The sequence below is a fragment of the Salmo salar genome, chromosome 01 (genome assembly GCF_965601325.2).
Source record: "Salmo salar chromosome 01, fSalSal1, whole genome shotgun sequence".
Taxonomy (NCBI): Eukaryota; Metazoa; Chordata; class Actinopteri; order Salmoniformes; family Salmonidae; genus Salmo; species Salmo salar.
In genome coordinates, this window is record NC_138291.1 from 173155363 (window position 1) to 173173360 (window position 17998).

Here is a 17998-nt window from a genome sequence, read left to right on the forward strand (position 1 = left end):
TTGAAAGTTTCAAATTTTTGCTGTCCACATCACCAACAAACTATCAAGGTCCAAACACACCAAGACAGTTGTAAAGAGGGCACAACAACACAACAGCAGGCTGAAAAGTTTTGGCATGGGTTCTCAGATCCTCAAAAAGTTATTACAGCTGCACCATTGAGAGCATCCTGACTGGTTGCATCACCGGCTGGTATGGCAACTGCTCGGCATCTGACCATAAGGCGCTACAGAGGGTAGTGCGTACGGCCCAGTACATCATTGGGCCAAGCTTCCTGCCATACATGACCTATATACTAAGCGGTGTCAGAGGAAGACCCAAAAAATGATCAGAGACTCCAATCACCCTCGTCATGGACTGTTCTCTCTGCTACCGCACTGCAAGCGGTACCGGAGCGCCAAGTCTAGGACCAAAAGGCTCCTTAACTGCTTCTACCCCCTTCTACCCCATCAAATGGCCACCCGGACTATTTCCATTGACACCCCCCCCATTGTTTTTATAATGCTGCTACTAGCTGTTTATTATCTACTTTACCTCTACCTACATGTACAAATTACCTCTACTAACCTGTTCCCCCACACATTGACTCAGTACCGGTACCCCCTGTATGTAGCCTCGCTATTTTTATTTTATTGTGTTACATTTTATATTTATTTTTAGTTAACCAAAAATGTAAAACAAGAAATAGTTAACGGCTTGTAAGTAAGCATTTCACGGTAAGGTCTACAACTGTTGTATTCGGACCCATGTGACAAATAAAATTTGATTTGAGATGTCCCATCCACATAGTAAGATTTTAGATGAGCAGATAGACCAATCCCAGTCTATTTTACCGTTACTTTAGTGAAGTCTGTGGGTTATGGTATTTTAATGTAAATGTTACCGTTTTAGTAATCAACTTAGCTAGCTAGTAAAAGTACCTTTTTGTTTGTTTGTGTGTCTTTGAAATGGGCAGAACGGAAACCCAGTGACGACACTCGGGTCTGTAGCTGCCATTTTCCAGTGGAAAAGAGAAATGGTACCAGAAAAGGTAGGTCATCCATCATGACAGAAGAAGAAGATCCAGACTGTTGATTGGGAAACAAGAACAAACAATGAGTCATGAGGATTAGGAGGTGAGTATGATAAATAATGTTTTTTTCTGTCCAGATAAAGATGGTGATACAGCATAAAAAAAGACCTACCGCACACCAAATGTCTCTTTGTTTTCCAGTCCAACAGGAGTGCATCCCTCAGACTGTATGATGCCAGTGTGATCCGGTCGTGGAGACTACAGCTGATCGAGCCTGTGGACGGACAGGTCAGTAACTCATCGAATATGATAGGATATTGTGTAAAACATTGAATTTGTAAATGCATAGAAATTGTGAGTTTATGTCCCCTTTTCTCCATGTCTTAGACATGAGGCGTGACATGCGGAAACATCAGGCTCACCCCACGAGAAGCAGTAAATGATCAACGCCACCATCAACAAGAAGATCTGCTGGAAGTGATGTAATCTCACTCTGGGGGTGAGAAATAATTTGAACATCATAGATATAAATTCCCACTGTGCCCACGATAAAGTTAACTACATTACTTTAGGTGGCTGCTTTGAGCAAAATGTGTATGTCATATAACCTATTCTGGGAGCCTAGTGTGTGTGTGTATGAACTATGTGGAATATTTTAGGACCGTTGTCTTCCCTGAAAACAGGTACTGACAGGAGGTGCAATATGAGTCTGTCAGAGGTTGTCACGATGGATGGGGATGGTGATGAAGAAGTGGTGGTCCACACAACGAAGAAGCAGTGTCCCTTCCAGTGATTATGGAGCTGACCTTGGACCTGGTTGGTGCCAGTAAGGATGGTCTTCACGGAAATCCTTCGACTTCACTGCCTCTTCAATGGTAAGGTCCCTTGCACCATAGGGACACTTTGACCACCACCACTGCAGACAATCCAGTGAGGTACCCAGGATCCCAGACCCCGGGACCCAAAGCCCTGACTCCTGCATCTCCATCCCTGTAGCCATTTTGAATGCCTTGATGCCCTCCTCTTCGTTATCTGTGCCCCACTTTACAGACATCACCCTATCCAACGACTGATCTGAGGACCCTTTTTAGAAGCGACAGAGGACAAGTGCAGTTTTTCCATAAACCTTTAATTGATAAATTGGGATTTTATTGCTTAAGATATCAATCATATAGTGGGAATGATCCTATACCTTTAGACTGTGTGAATGCATGTACCAATGAATAAATAAATACTGTGCCTCTGAAGATATACCATATGATTGGTCTTCAAATTCATCTCCAGTGATCATAAGGTAAAATAGATCTAAAACAATTGTCATTTAGCCTTTAATTACAATCCCCTTATCCAAACGGATTACTCTTTTTATCAAGCTCTTATCAGTAGCTCTAATAAATGTGTAAATTACAGTGCTGTTATCGGGAAAAAATGATATGTTTCCAGTTGGAACCGACAGGTTCACTCGACCTAATTGATGGTTTCCTCCAAGTAAAAGGTGGTGTAATTATTAGGGAATTAAGGGCTCTATTCAATCTGTATTGCGGAAGTTCAGCATTACAGCGTGACTGAAGTTTAAAGACCATGTTCCCACGTTAGTGGAGACTGCATTCCAATCACTGGCCACTTTAATGAATGGATCACTAGTCACTTTAATAATGTTTACATATCTTACATTACTCATATCACATTACTTGTTAGATATTACTGCACTGTAGGAACTAGAAGCACAAGCATTTTGCTACACTCACATTAACATCTGCTAACCATGTGTATGTGACAAATAAAAGTTGATTTGCATTCACGGTAAATGCTGTATGTGTTGGCTAAAACAGAAATTCTTTACATTTCTATCGTGCAATCTGTAACATTTCAGCGCTACAGATTGAATGGAGCTCTAAATCAAGGTCAGTTTATGTGTATCTGTAGACACCTCTGCCACACCTCCATTTCTGTTATCCACCCAAAACAAATAGCCAGCTGGTGTGGCGGATTAATCAGAATTAGTTGGGTAACATAGATAATTAAGATGTTTTATCTGCATAATATGCTTATGTGATATACTTGTTATTAGAATGTATCCCTTCGGACTCTGGTGTTGGCAGTTGTACTTCTTCCATCAGAAAGGGAAGAGGACAGGAGGGAACATTGTCTTCATATGTGAATGTGACTTTACCTATTCTAAACCATGTGAAAGGATGGTGTTATTAATGGGGAACCAATTACTGGTTTCCAATGTCTGTGTGCCAGTCACTCCCTCCTTTGGCCTTGGGGGATGTGTGTGGTAGTGTCTGGAGTTGACAATCGATTTATGCCATTGGTCGAGTTGGTGTTTTTGTGCTAGGAGTAACAGGAACGAGATAGGGACCAAACTGAACGATAATTTATAGTGAATGCTAAGGGATACTCTTTTCTCATTTAAAAGTCTCACCTTGTGACCCATTCTATGTATCTGTTCGTCATGTAGGTTGAAAGGGGTGTATCTTGGCTATAAAAGACCTTTGTACTTTCGTCTCGCCACTCTCAACGGATCATTACAAATGGTGAATCGTTGACAAGTCATTGCTATTGCAAAGCTCTCATTATTAAAGATTTAGTTTAAGTATACATAAATGTATGCATTCACTACTGTAAGTCGCTCTGGATAAGAGCGTCTGCTAAATGACTAAAATGTTTAAAAAAAAAAAACAATGTAAATGTAAGTTTGTCTCCTCATTTGATAGTAAAGAAATGAACAACCACACTGGCACATGTTTCCTCATGCTTACAGTGAGGGAAAAAAGTATTTGATCCCCTGCTGATTTTGTACGTTTGCCCACTTACAAAGAAATGATCAGTCTATAATTTTAATAGTAGGTTTATTTGAACAGTGGGAGACAGAATAACAGAAATGCATGTCAAAAATGTTATAAAATGATTTGCATTTTAATGAGGGAAATAAGTATTTGACCCCTCTGCAAAACATGACTTAGTACTTGGTGGCAAAACCCTTGTTGGCAATCACAGAGGTCAGACGTTTCTTGTAGTTGGCCACCAGGTTTGCACACATCTCAGGAGGGATTTTGTCCCACTCCTCTTTGCAGATCTTCTCCAAGTCATTAAGGTTTCGAGGCTGATGTTTGGCAACTCGAACCTTCAGCTCCCTCCACTGATTTTCTATGGGATTAAGGTCTGGAGACTGGCTAGGCCACTCCAGGACCTTAATGTGCTTCTTCTTGAGCCACTCCTTTGTTGCCTTGGCCGTGTGTTTTGGGTCATTGTCATGCTGGAATACCCATCCACGACCCATTTTCAATGCCCTGGCTGAAGGAAGGAGGTTCTCACCCAAGATTTGACGGTACATGGCCCAGTCCATCGTCCCTTTGATGCGGTGAAGTTGTCCTGTCCCCTTAGCAGAAAAACACCCCCAAAGCATAATGTTTCCACCTCCATGTTTGACGGTGGAGATGGTGTTCTTGGGGTCATAGGCAGCATTCCTCCTCCTCCAAACACGGCGAGTTGAGTTGATGTCAAAGACCTCCATTTTGGTCTCATCTGACCACAGCACCAGTTGTCCTCTGAGTCATTCAGATGTTCATTGGCAAACTTAAGACGGGCATGTATATGTATTCTTGAGCAGGGGGACCTTGCAGGCGCTGCAGGATTTCAGTCCTTCACGGCGTAGTGTGTTACCAATTGTTTTCTTGGTGACTATGGTCCCAGCTGCCTTGAGATCATTGACAAGATCCTCCCGTGTAGTTCTGGGCTGATTCCTCACCATTCTCATGATCATTGCAACTCCACGAGGTGAGATCTTGCATGGAGCCCCAGGCTGAGGGATATTGACAGTTCTTTTGTGTTTCTTCCATTTGCGAATAATCACACCAAATGTTGTCACCTTCTCACCAAGCTGCTTAGCGATGGTCTTGTAGCCCATTCCAGCCTTGTGTAGGTCTACAATCTTGTCCCTGACATCCTTGGAGAGCTCTTTGGTCTTGGCCATGGTGGAGAGTTTGGAATCTGATTGATTGCTTCTGTGGACAGGTGTCTTTTTTACAGGTAACAAGCTGCGGTTAGGAGCACTCACTTTAATAATGTGCTCCTAATCTCAGCTCGTTACCTGTATAAAAGACACCTGGGAGCCAGAAATCTTTCTGATTGAGAAGGGGTCAAATACTTATTTCCCTCATTAAAATGCAAATCAATTTATAACATTTCTGACATGCGTTTTTCTGGATATTTTTGTTGTTATTCTGTCTCTCACTGTTCAAATAAACCTACCAATAAAATTATAGACTGATCCTTTCTTTGTCAGTGGGCAAACGTACAAAATTAGCAGGGGATCAAATACTTTTTTCCCCCACTGTAAGTTTATTAAGGTCAGAATGAGCACAGAGAAAAGTCTGTGAAAAAGGAATTAAGTTCCATTTACAGGCGTGTATCGGGTCTGAATTCCCCTCTAAATATTTTTTAAATACACTATATGTATAAGTATGTGGACACCCCTTCATATTAGTGGATTCGGCTATTTCAGCCACACCCGTTGCTGACAGGTGTATAAAATCGAGCACACAGCCATGCAATCTCCATAGACAAACACTGGCAGTAGAATGGACTTACTTTAAGAGCTCAGTGACTTTCAACGTGACACGTGTCATAGGATGCCACCTTTCTAACAAGTCACTTCGTCAAATTTCTGTTCTACCATTAAAAAATATGTTATACATTACAACCTACCATTATACAAGATGTTATACAACCTACCATTATACAAGACGTTATATAACTTACCACTATACAAGATTTTATACAACCTACCATTATACAAGATGTTATACAACTACTGTTATACACGATTTTATACCGCCTACCATTATACAAGATGATATACAACCCACCATTATACAAGATGCTATACAACCCACCATTATACAAGATGATATACAACCTACCATTATACAAGATTATATACAACCTACCATTATACAATATGTTATACATTACAACCTACCATTATACAAGATGCTATACAACCTACCATTATACAAGATGTTATACATTACAACCTACCATTATACAAGATGCTATACAACCTACCATTATACAAGATGTTATACATTACAACCTACCATTATACAAGATGCTATACAACCTACCATTATACAAAATGTTATACAATTTACCATTATACAATATTTTATACAATCTCTATTATACAAGATGTTGTACAACTACCGTTACGCAAGATTTTATACAGCCTACCATTTTGCAAGATGTTATACATTACAACCAACATTATACAAGATGCTATACAACCTACCATTATACAAGATGCTATACAAACTACCATTGTACAAGATGTTATTCTACCTACCATTATACAAGACGATATACAACCTACCATTATACAATATGATATACAGTCTACAATAAACAAGATGCTATACAACCTACCATAAACAAGATTCTATACAATCTACCATTATACAAGATGCTATACAATCTACCATTATACAAGATATAACCTATGTAACCAACCATTAAGTACCAGAGCCTGATGGTCTTCCACTTCTATGAACACATCATTATTAATGAACTGATAGACCCCTGACTAATGTTAAATGAGTCTCTTAAGGATGACACTCTCGCTGAAATAAAAATTGGCAGTAATGTCTGCTTTCCTCAAACCAGAGATATCAGTAATAAGCTATGTACCTTCTATAGACCCATGTCACTGTTAAATTGATGTGGTAAGATTCAGGGTGAATACATTATCCATTGGGGTTTCTGTAAATGAGAATGTGCTCTCACTCAGTCAACTTACCTGATAAACCTGCCTTGTTCCGTTCAGCTCCTAGTGAAGCAAAGGTGCCCAATGGTGCATCTCCAGCGAATTATGTTCAGGTGCATGTCCAGGGAACTTTGTTCTGGTTTATGTCCAGGGAACTCTTTTCTGGTGCATCTTCCTTGACACGGATTGAATGTAGCCCTAAAATACGGTACATTTTCAGATAATCTATTATATCTTCCTCTATAGACTCTTGGCCCAGCACTACAGCCCCATGAACTGCGGTTTGAGGTCTGTCAGTTCCGTTTATTCATCACAAGATGGAGCTACTGATCAGCAAGCATGGAGAAAACTCAACATACACCTCTCTCATCACCTTCATCTACTGTGCTTCACTCTTGATTCACGCGTACTGTTGGGACCTGCCTTTGATGGCCGCACCGAGTCGCCATCTCACTTCTGACACCAGTGTGGAGAATTCTACAACTTTGCTAGGCGTTGTACTGAAGTCACTACAACAGTCTTTAACAGTCCTCCTACATTGCGGTCAGATGAAATTAGGAATTTACTCATAATCATTTGTTTTTGTTCATTGAGCTCTAGTGCTTTAATAACTCTAGAAATAACGTTTTTTTTTTAACTAGGCAAAACAGTTAAGAACAAATTCTTATTTACAAGAACCCTAAACCAGACGACGCTGGGCCAATTGTGCGCCGCCCTATGGGACTCCCAATCACGGCCGGTTGTGATACAGCCTGGAATGGAACCAGGGTCTGTAGTGACGGCTCTAGCACTGAGATACAGTGTCTTAGACCGCTGCACCACTCAGGAACCCTGATCAACCCATGCTTTTATTTATCTGTTGCATATAAAATGTTGTATTTTCTGCTTTATATTTGCGACTGAGGTTCAAAGCATGATCGACAGTTCCACCCAAGTGACAGTTGGAGACGAGATCCATGCAATTACAACAATCCTTTTTTTGTGTGACGATGGGGGACAGATTGGCAATCTGAAGACTAAAGGACAAATAAAGCATCATTTGAAACTTTGCAGTTAAAAGTGTCCCTTTGTATGTCATCAAAAATACAATAATAATGAATAATAATTGCCACCATCAGGTTTGTTCCAGTGCTGTTAAAATCTACATATGTGTCAGAGAGGTGACTATTTCTAGAGAGATAGTCACCTATCTGCAATGAGACACTCCATCTCCATCTGGATCATATTCCCTGTGGATCATCAACAGGAACCATTGAAATGCAACTAGAAATGTAATGTATACAAAGGACACACATGTCTCTCAACTGGAATTGAGAGCCATGTCCACTCTAAACATTACATGTATATATGCAAGGTTCATCGTGCTATACCTCAAGTGTGCAGCTGTGGAAATATAGTTCATCTTCTGTCAGCCAGAGCATCTGGCTATTGCTTTTTCCTAAGAGTTGACTTAGCTAGATGTGTTTGTATTGCTTTTTCCTAAGAGTTGACTTAGCTAGATGTGTTTGTATTGCTTTTTCCTAAGAGTTGACTTAGCTAGATGTGTTTGTATTGCTTTTTCCTAAGAGTTGACTTAGCTAGATGTGTTTGTATTGCTTTTTCCTAAGAGTTGACTTAGCTAGATGTGTTTGTATTGCTTTTTCCTAAGAGTTGACTTAGCTAGATGTGTTTGTATTGCTTTTTCCTAAGAGTTGACTTAGCTAGATGTGTTTGTATTGCTTTTTCCTAAGAGTTGACTTAGCTAGATGTGTTTGTATTGCTTTTTCCTAAGAGTTGACTTAGCTAGATGTGTTTGTATTGCTTTTTCCTAAGAGTTGACTTAGCTAGATGTGTTTGTATTGCTTTTTCCTAAGAGTTGACTTAGCTAGATGTGTTTGTATTGCTTTTTCCTAAGAGTTGACTTAGCTAGATGTGTTTGTATTGCTTTTTCCTGAGTAGACGTAGTTAGAAGTTAGCTAGTCACTTTAATAATGCCATTTTAATAATGTTTACATATCTTGCATTACTCATCTCATATGTATATTCTGTATTCTATACTATCTATTGCAACTTAGCCTGTGACACTCTGTCATTGCTCATCCATATATTTATATTTATATATTCTTATTCCATTCCTTTACTTAGATTTGTGTGTATTAGGTATTTGTTGTGGATTTGTTAGATATTACTTGTTAGATCTTTCTGCACTGTCGGAACTAGAAGCACAAGCATTTTGCTACAATCGCAATAACATCTGCTAACCATGTGTACGTTATTTTATTTGTTGTTTGTATTGCATTTGACTGCGTTGAATACTGTGTGTAGATCCAAGTAGGTGTGGGTTCCATGACTACAGGAGTGTTTCTACATACCCTGCCCAGAAACTGCAGCCACAGATTAACAAAGGAGAATGAATGTCTTAGCCCCAGCACTTTCTACAGTAGGCGTCAGCACAGAGACCATGTATGGGTTGAAATGCCCTGCACTAAAATGTATGTCTCTCTAAAGCAGATGTAAGAGGAAAAATGCGTACTCACACACACAACCATGTACAATCGTAGACCCCCCCCCCCCCCCGGGGGCCAAATACCAGTGGTGTTCTGTTTTTTTTCTCCCTTCTCCTGGGTCGTATTCCTTAGTGCACATCGTTGCAAAATGTTTCTTCTGTTTGGTGCCTAGTGAATACAACCCTGGTATCGTTAGGCTCATGGTATCGTTAGGCTGATGTCCCTATGAAAAAGTTCTGAGGTGACGTTTCATTTAATTTCATTCACTTTTATCATTTTTGTACAGAAGAGATTTATACATTGGGTAAGTATGGATCATAATAAACATTCTCTCAACAAGAGGTTTTCCAAATATACCAACACCATCGGATGATAGAGTAAGAATCCGTAATTTACAGAATGCAACACTACAATATGTACAGCTTAATAAATACATGGTTGTAAACAGAGACAAATGAGAAAAATCCATTAACAGGTAAGGTCGTCCGGTGAGGCAAGCAAAAAAAACACAACAAAAAGATGGCCCGAGAAATGAAATTGTAAAGAAATATACCACTACCCAATAATAAAATATTAACATTTTTACTTTAAAATCCAGGTTCAAGTCTTTTCAATGTGGACATGTTTCCTTTTTTCCCCATGTATGACAGAAGTGTTGATTATAAGCATAGAAATATAATGGCTATAGAGTGACTATTCTAGTCATTCTATTTCTATGGTCTACGTACATCATATCACCAGAACAGGAACAAAGAGTGTATTTTGCGAGTCCACATCATGTTGTTACGCTACAGGTTGTGCATTCTACAGTGCTGTCTTACTTAGGATGGCCAAACTGTGACAAAAACAAAGAATCCATGGCAACACTATTAACCACCTGTGTCTATATAATGCATTCATAGAGCCTTCTTTCACACCCATAATGGACTAGAATAATGGGCTTTTCCTGGTTAAATAAAGGTTTAATAAAACATATATTTTTATAAGCATTCACAACAGCTCATAACTCCTTAAATAGCCTTTATGAGGCTTCATAATGCATTACTACATGTGACTCAAAGACAGTGTTACCAAATCAATAAATATAAATAAAGAAATATTAAAAACCAACACAGAAACCACTTGACTTAATGGTGTGTGCTGCATTGTGCAAGTCCAGCAGGGGAGAAGAAGAAGAAGAAGAAGTTGTTTTGGCAAAAATAAAAAAGCAATATAGGGGTTGAAATGACATGTCATCCATATCTAGTCCTTCCCCTGAAAATGGCAAATATATTGCAATATGAAATCTAAAACATAAAGCATCTGCAATTACTGTGCTACTACTTCAATTTAGTGGAATTCTTTCCGAATACCATGTATTATATGGGAGTGTGTCCTCATATGAGGCATGACATGTATGGAAGAGTCTGTTAATGGTTTTGATGCTAGCAGTACAGTTATATACATATACACACATACCTATGAACTATTCAAATATGAAAGGTAGATTTTAAAACTATGCAGGTGATTGTCAATGTCCAATGTGAAATCCAATAAGACAAAATAATAATAATAATAATGGAAAAAGAACAAAGGCAAATATTGTCAAAGTGTTTGTCATTCTAGTAATCCTTATTGGATGGATGCTTGACAGTTGAAACAGACAAATTGAACAGAGATGTGGGATATTGATGTATTACAACACAAAGGGTCAGATCCAGAGACTTAGCCCATTCAACACAACCAGGTATACATGTGTCGGAACACTTTAGAATACAGTCACTATTTTCATTTGACAAATATTTCTATTTTGCAATACATACAGAGTGTACATGAATACAACCTTATTTGTTATGTGTAAAACAACATCAGTTTTATCATTAGCTCAAGTCCCTTTGTACTTCAGATGAATAAAGTTTTGAAATGATGAAATATAGAAGATATAGCCATGTGACTATAAGCTAAAGTGTTACAGATATCACTGATAACTGATGAGTGTTTATGGAAGCTAAATGAAGATCAATGAGGGTTATTCATCATCCTTAACAGCTGAGAAAAATGTACCACCTATTTCAAAACAGATTTAACAATGTGTAGATAGACTGGAGAGTCTATTTGGATAGTATATTTGGTTGGAAAGAACTAAATCACTACATACTCGGGATGTTAACAAGACCTACCATGTCATATTTAAATGGAAACATGGCCTACGTATATTACATACCCTTATTATGTTCTTAAGGTCATTAGTTACCAGCTTCTTTCTGTTTTGAAAAATAAAAAGAGGTGGTACATTTAAAACTGCAGTAAAGTTAGAACCCCAACGCTCTCAAACAGAAAACCACACATGTTCATATAAGATGCCCCTATCTGAAATACCTGGGTGTGAAGATGAAGGATAGCAAAAGAAAGCAGACTGAGTGCAGAAAGCTTAGTCACATCCACTCAGGACAAGCACACATTCCCAGAAAGACCACACGCATTATGTTATGGCATAACATCTCTTCGAAAAAAAAATCAAGTTTCAATGGATGCAATATATGACGAAGAAGACTTAATTGAACATCTTCCTCCGCTCTTTTTTCTCTCTCTCTCTCTCTCTCTCTCACTCCATTAGCAAAAGTTATCTACAAAAAGATTTCAGTTTTACTACAATACAAAAACTGAGGAGGTCAAAAACAGCGTTTTCTACCAGTCTTGTTTCAAGGAAGACTTGAACTTTAGAAAAAAAAGTATCTTTGAAATCCTCTTGCAAAGTATGTCTTTGTCTGTCTCTCCCTATAATATCCCTCATTGGTTTTTCAGATGGTATTAGTGGACTGGGGTCACCTTGCAGTTCAGAGGTCACCTTGCAATCCATCTTTCTCTCATCTGGCTGTCCTCCCATGATGCTACAGTTAGGACTGTTCCAAGCATCTTGTGTGTTGCCCATGTGCTCAGTCTTGGAGTCAAAGAACACTTTCTGTTTACTTCCTGCATTGACAGGAAGTGGTAGGAGCTAGAGGAGAGGCGGGAGGTGGCGATTGAACTCAAGACGTCACCTCGCTCCCAATAGGCCGAACGAACCAGAAGGTAAACAAAAAAGGAGGCAAGAAAGTCGACTAAAATATTCCTGAGTGTAAAAGTGTGAAGCTCCAAGGGAGGGAGTCTTGGGGGGAGGGGAGGTGTAGGGTATGTGCCCTCATATCGCCTCCAGGTGGAGTGGAGTGAGGAGAAGACTGGGATTGAGGAGTGCAACGTGCGCTTTGGAACTCTCGATGACGCCACATCACCAACATTGTGGCGATTACTAGCATTCACCTCGTCCCTTGATTCGCCGTTGGAACGCAACAGTCTCTCTCTCGCAGTTTGGCAACCCGCGCAATTTCCACTGCTGCTATGTATCGGCCGCTCTTTGCTTCTCCTCGCCCTCCTCCCCTTCCCCTTCCCCCTCTCCCTCCTCATCCTCCTCCTCCAACTCCGCCATACTTGGTTCCCTGCGTACCCCTTCGCCCTCCTCCTCCTCCTCTACCACTACCACCTCCTCCTCCTCCACCTCCTCTTCCGGCTGCTCATCCAACGGGATCTCCGTGGATTCCAAGTCCTGCGTACAGAGCGTTTTCGAGTTACAACTATTCTCCTCTTCTTCTTCTGGTTGACTTCCACTGTCTTTCTCCGTGTCTGACTCTCCGTCCTCTTCCAGAGTGAGCTCGAACTGGAACTTGTCCCCTCCAGGGGGACGTCCGCTGCCATCGTCGGGTTCGTCCGGTGCGGGCGAGGGGCTCTGGGGGATGATGCTCTGGTACCACTCCCTGTTGTCCTCCAGAGTGTCCAGGATGTCCTGAGCGTCAGGGTGCACCAGATCAGCCCAGGTCTCCCACAGAGGGTGGACGATGTAGTCGATGAATCCCACCTGGAGAGGGGGAGGAGGAAGGAGAGAGGAGGGAAAATAAAATGAATATCAGCTTGTTGCGCTTAAATAATTTGTCTGGACTGATATAAACTTGCTTTGTGTGTGTGTGTGTGTGTGTGTGTGTGTGTGTGTGTGTGTGTGTGTGTGTGTGTGTGTGTGTGTGTGTGTGTGTGTGTGTGTGTGTGTGTGTGTGTGTGTGTGTTTGGTTTTACTATCCTTGTGGGGACCAGAAGTCCTCACAAGGATAGTAAAACAAGGAAAATTCGGACAAGTGTGCACAATTCGCCGGTCCCCACAAAGAAAATGGCTATTTTAGGCTTAGGAGTTAGGTTCAGGGTCAGGGTTACAATTAGGGTTAGGGGTTAGGTTTAGGCTTAGGGGATAAGGGTTAGGGAAAATAGGATTTTGAATTGGAATCAATTGTTTGGTCCCCACAAGAATAGTAAAACACGTGTGTGTGTCTACTCTACTCTATGTGTGTTTGTGCTTGTGCGTGTGCGTGTATATATATATATATATATATATATATATATATATATATATATATATATATATATATATATATATATATATATATATATATATATATATATATATATATATACTGTATGTGTGTACTGTATTTACCTGGCTCTTCTGTACAGAGGCGTTGTGTTTGTCACACATGGGGCTGATCTCCATGCCTCTTTCCCTCTCCCTGTCCCCCTGGCTGAAGAACTCTTCCATAATGCGGTCGGTCCACTGACGGTACAGCTGCAGGGGCTTGGTAGGGTTACTGAGATCCGCACAATGCACCATGTTCTGGAGGACCTGAGAGTGCGTGAAGAGAGATTTAGAATTTAAAACCCCAGTCCTCACATTTACCGAGGGAGCGTGCAATTGGCATTCTGAGTGCTGGAATGTCCACCTGAGCTGTTGCCAGAGAATTGAATGTTAATTTCTCAACCATAAGCCCCCTCCAAAATAATTTTATAGAATTTGGCAGTACATCCGACCGGCCTCACAACTGCAGACCACGTGTAACCATACCAGCCCAGGACCTCCACATCCGGCTTCTTCACCTGCATGATCGTCTGAGACCAGCCACCCGGACAGCTGATGAACCAAAGAATTTCTTCACAAACTGTCAGAAACCTTCTTAGGGAAGCTCATCTGCGTGCTCGTCATCCTCACCAGGTTCTTGACCTGACTGCAGTTTGGCGTCGTAATCAACTTCAGTGGGCAAATGATCACCTTCAATGGCCACTGGCACGCTGGAGAAGTGTGCTCTTCATGGATGAATCTAGGTTTCAACTGTACCGGGCAGATGGCAGAAAGCGTGTATGGCGTCGTGTTGGAGAGCGGTTTGCTGATGTCAACATTGTGAACAGAGTGCCTCATGGTGGCGTTGGGGTTATGGTATGGACAGGCATAAGCTACGGACAATGAACACCATTGCATTTTATCGATGGCAATTTGAATGTACAGAGATACCATGACGAGATCCTGAGGCCCATTGTGGTGCCATTCATCCGCCAGCATCATCTCATGTTTCAGCATGGTAATGCACGTCCCCATGTCACAAGGACTTGTACACAATTCCCTGTTCTTCCATGGCCTGCATACTCATCAGACATGTTACCCATTGAGCATGTTTGGGATGCTCTGGACAGCGTGTTCCAGTTCCCGCTATTTCCAACAACTTCGCACAGCCATTGAAGAGGAGTGAGACAACATTCCACAGGCCACAATCAACAGCCTGATCAACTCTATGTGAAGGAGATGTGTTGTTCTGCATGAGGCACATGGTGGTCACACCAGATATTGACTGGTTTCTAATCCACACCCATACCTTTTTTCTAAGGTATCTGTGACCAACAGATGCATACTGTATCTCCAGTCATGTGAACTCCATAGATTAGGCCCTAATGAATCTTTGAAATTGTTGCATGTTGCGTTTATATTTTTATTCAGTGTATATACACCTGCAAAAGAAACAACGGTTAAAAGGTCAACTTCAAACCTCTGGCGTCATACTGCACATAAAACATTCTAGAGACCTGAAGAGAGAGAGCGAGAGAGAGCACTGGCGTTTCCCTCTGTCCAATGGCAACAACACCATTGAGAGAGAGAGAAATAGATAAAGAGATGGAGGGAGGGAGAGGATGAGAGGGTCAGGTAAAGATGTATTTTTATGGTAACTAAAAATATGTATTTTTAGAGTCAGTATACAACCTGACCATGATTACAAAAAAAAAATACATTGTTTGAATCAGTTTTGCCTGCAGGGTGGCCATATATGTAGTATCAGTAACAGCCTACCTGTATTCTGTCGTTGTAGTTATCTAGTAGTAGCACTCCAGAGCTGGTGACTTTCTTGGTCTCCACCATGGTCTTCAGGTCAGCTAGGAGATTCATGTGCTTGGACATGTCAGTAGCTAGTACCTATAGAGACAAACAGCAACACCTTGGATTAGTTCAACTGGGTGCTAGGCTGGAACTCACTCACTCACTCACTCACTCACTCACTCACTCACTCACTCACTCACTCACTCACTCACTCACTCACTCACTCACTCACTCACTAGATAATGAATGAATGAATTAATCAATCGATTCACTTGCTAAGTTAATCCATCCATCTATTTATCCATCCACCCACCCACCCACCCATCCACCCATCCATCCACCCACCAACCCACCCATCCATCCACTCACCCACCGGTCCATCCACCCATCCATCCATCCATCCACCCACCCACCGGTCCACCCACCCACCCACCCACCCACCCACCCACCCACCCATCCATCCACCCACCCACCCACCCATCCATCCATCCATCCATCCACCCACCCATCCATCCACCCACCAACCCACCCATCCATCCACTCACCCACCGGTCCATCCACCCATCCATCCATCCATCCATCCACCCACCCACCGGTCCATCCATCCACCCACCCACCCACCCACCCACCCACCCACCCACCCACCCACCCACCCACCCACCCACCCACCCACCCATCCATCCACCCACCCATCCATCCATCCACCCACCAACCCACCCATCCATCCACTCACCCACCCACCGGTCCATCCACCCACCCATCCATCCACCCACCCACCGGTCCATCCACCCACCGGTCCATCCACCCACCCACCCACCCATCCTCCACCCATCCATCCACCCACCCACCCACCCACCCACCCACCCACCCACCCACCCACCGGTCCATCCATCCACCCACCCATCCAACCATCCATCCATCCATCCATCCACCCACCCACCCACCCACCCACCGGTCCATCCATCCATCCACCCATCCAACCATCCATCCACTCACTCACCCACCCACCCACCGGTCCATCCACCCATCCATCCACCCACCCACCCACCCACCGGTCCATCCACCCATCCATCCATCCACCCACCCACCCACCCACCCACCCACCCACCCACCCACCCACCCACCCACCCACCCACCCACCCACCCACCCACCCACCGGTCCATCCATCCATCCACCCATCCAACCATCCATCCACTCACTCACCCACCCACCCACCGGTCCATCCATCCACCCATCCATCCATCCATCCACCCACCAACCCACCCACCCACCCATCCACCCATCCATCCACCCACCAACCCATCCACCCACCAACCCACCCATCCATCCATCCATCCATCCATCCACTCACCATGTCTATGACCATCTTCCTGAGGGACTGCCGTTGTTTCTTGGTCAGGTTCTGGAAGATGTCACAGTTCTCTTCCTGCAGCAGCTTGAAGCCCACAGCCAGGTGATGGTTCTCTAGGACTGACGAGTCATTGTACATGAGGGCCAGCTCCGAGTCTGGAGGGAAACAAACAGACAATACCAGCACATGGTTAGGAAGCTGTTTCTCTGATGCCATTTTCAATATTAAAGTAAGATACTTTTCCAAGGTAATATTTATTAGGTATTTATTTAGAAGCATGTACATTTTGGCGAGTGTGTGTAGATTTGATCTGGTATTTCTCTCTCGTTCTCTTTCTACACGTTGCACATTGAATAAAGTGAACCAAGTGAATAAAGTGAATCAAATCAAACTTTATTTGTCACATGCGCCGAATACAACAAGTGTAGTCTTTACCGTAACACAATAAGAATAACAATAACCAAGAATCATGTGAATAAAGTGAATAATGTGAATAAAGTGAATCATGTTAATAAAGTGAATTGTGAATAAAGTCAATCATGTGAATCATGTGAATAATGTGAATAAAGTGAATCATGTGAATAAAGTGAATCATGTTAATAAAGTGAATCATGAATAAAGTGAATCATGTGAATAAAGTGAATCGTGAGAATTATGTGAATAAAGTGAATCATGTTAATAAAGTGAATCATGTGAATAATGTGAATCATGTGAATCATGTAAATAATGGCCCATGTTGAATCCAATGCTTCCCACAGTTGTGTCAAGTTGGCTGAATGTCCTTTGAGTGGTGGACCATTCTTGATACACACGGGAAACTGTTGAGTGTGATAAACCCAGCAATGTTGCAGTTCTTGACACAAACCAGTGCGGCTGGCACCTACTTCCGTACCCCGTTCAAAGGCACTTAAATATATTCTCTTGCTCATTCACCCTGTGAATGGCACACATACACAATCCATGTCTCAAGATTTAAAAATCCTTCTTTAACCTGTCTCCTCCCCTTCATCTACACTGATGGAGGTGGATTTAACAAGTGGACATCAATAAAGAATTATAGCTTTCACCTGGTCAGTCTATGTCATGGAAAGAGCGGGTGTCCTTCATTTTTACTATACTCAGTGTATGTGTACGGTACCTGTTAGATATGGGGGCATCCTGGGATGTGCTTTTGGATGTTATTG

The 17998-nt window shown here is 42.0% G+C and overlaps 1 protein-coding gene across 7 annotated transcripts in view; it reads right to left on the bottom strand.

The window, feature by feature from the left end:
- Window positions 1-9510: 9510 nt before the first annotated feature.
- LOC106571288 (3',5'-cyclic-AMP phosphodiesterase 4D) overlaps window positions 9511-17998 on the bottom strand; it is a 383631-nt gene continuing 375143 nt past the window's right edge. For all 7 annotated transcript variants that reach the window (XM_014144187.3, XM_014144196.3, XM_014144236.3 and 4 more), the window contains 4 exons: window positions 16815-16969; window positions 15436-15558; window positions 13762-13944; window positions 9511-13134 (listed from right to left, as the gene is read on the bottom strand). In XM_014144187.3, the coding sequence (XP_013999662.1) occupies window positions 12619-13134; window positions 13762-13944; window positions 15436-15558; window positions 16815-16969 (977 nt within the window). In that variant the 3' untranslated portion in view covers window positions 9511-12618. The remainder of the gene's footprint in view (window positions 13135-13761; window positions 13945-15435; window positions 15559-16814; window positions 16970-17998) is intronic.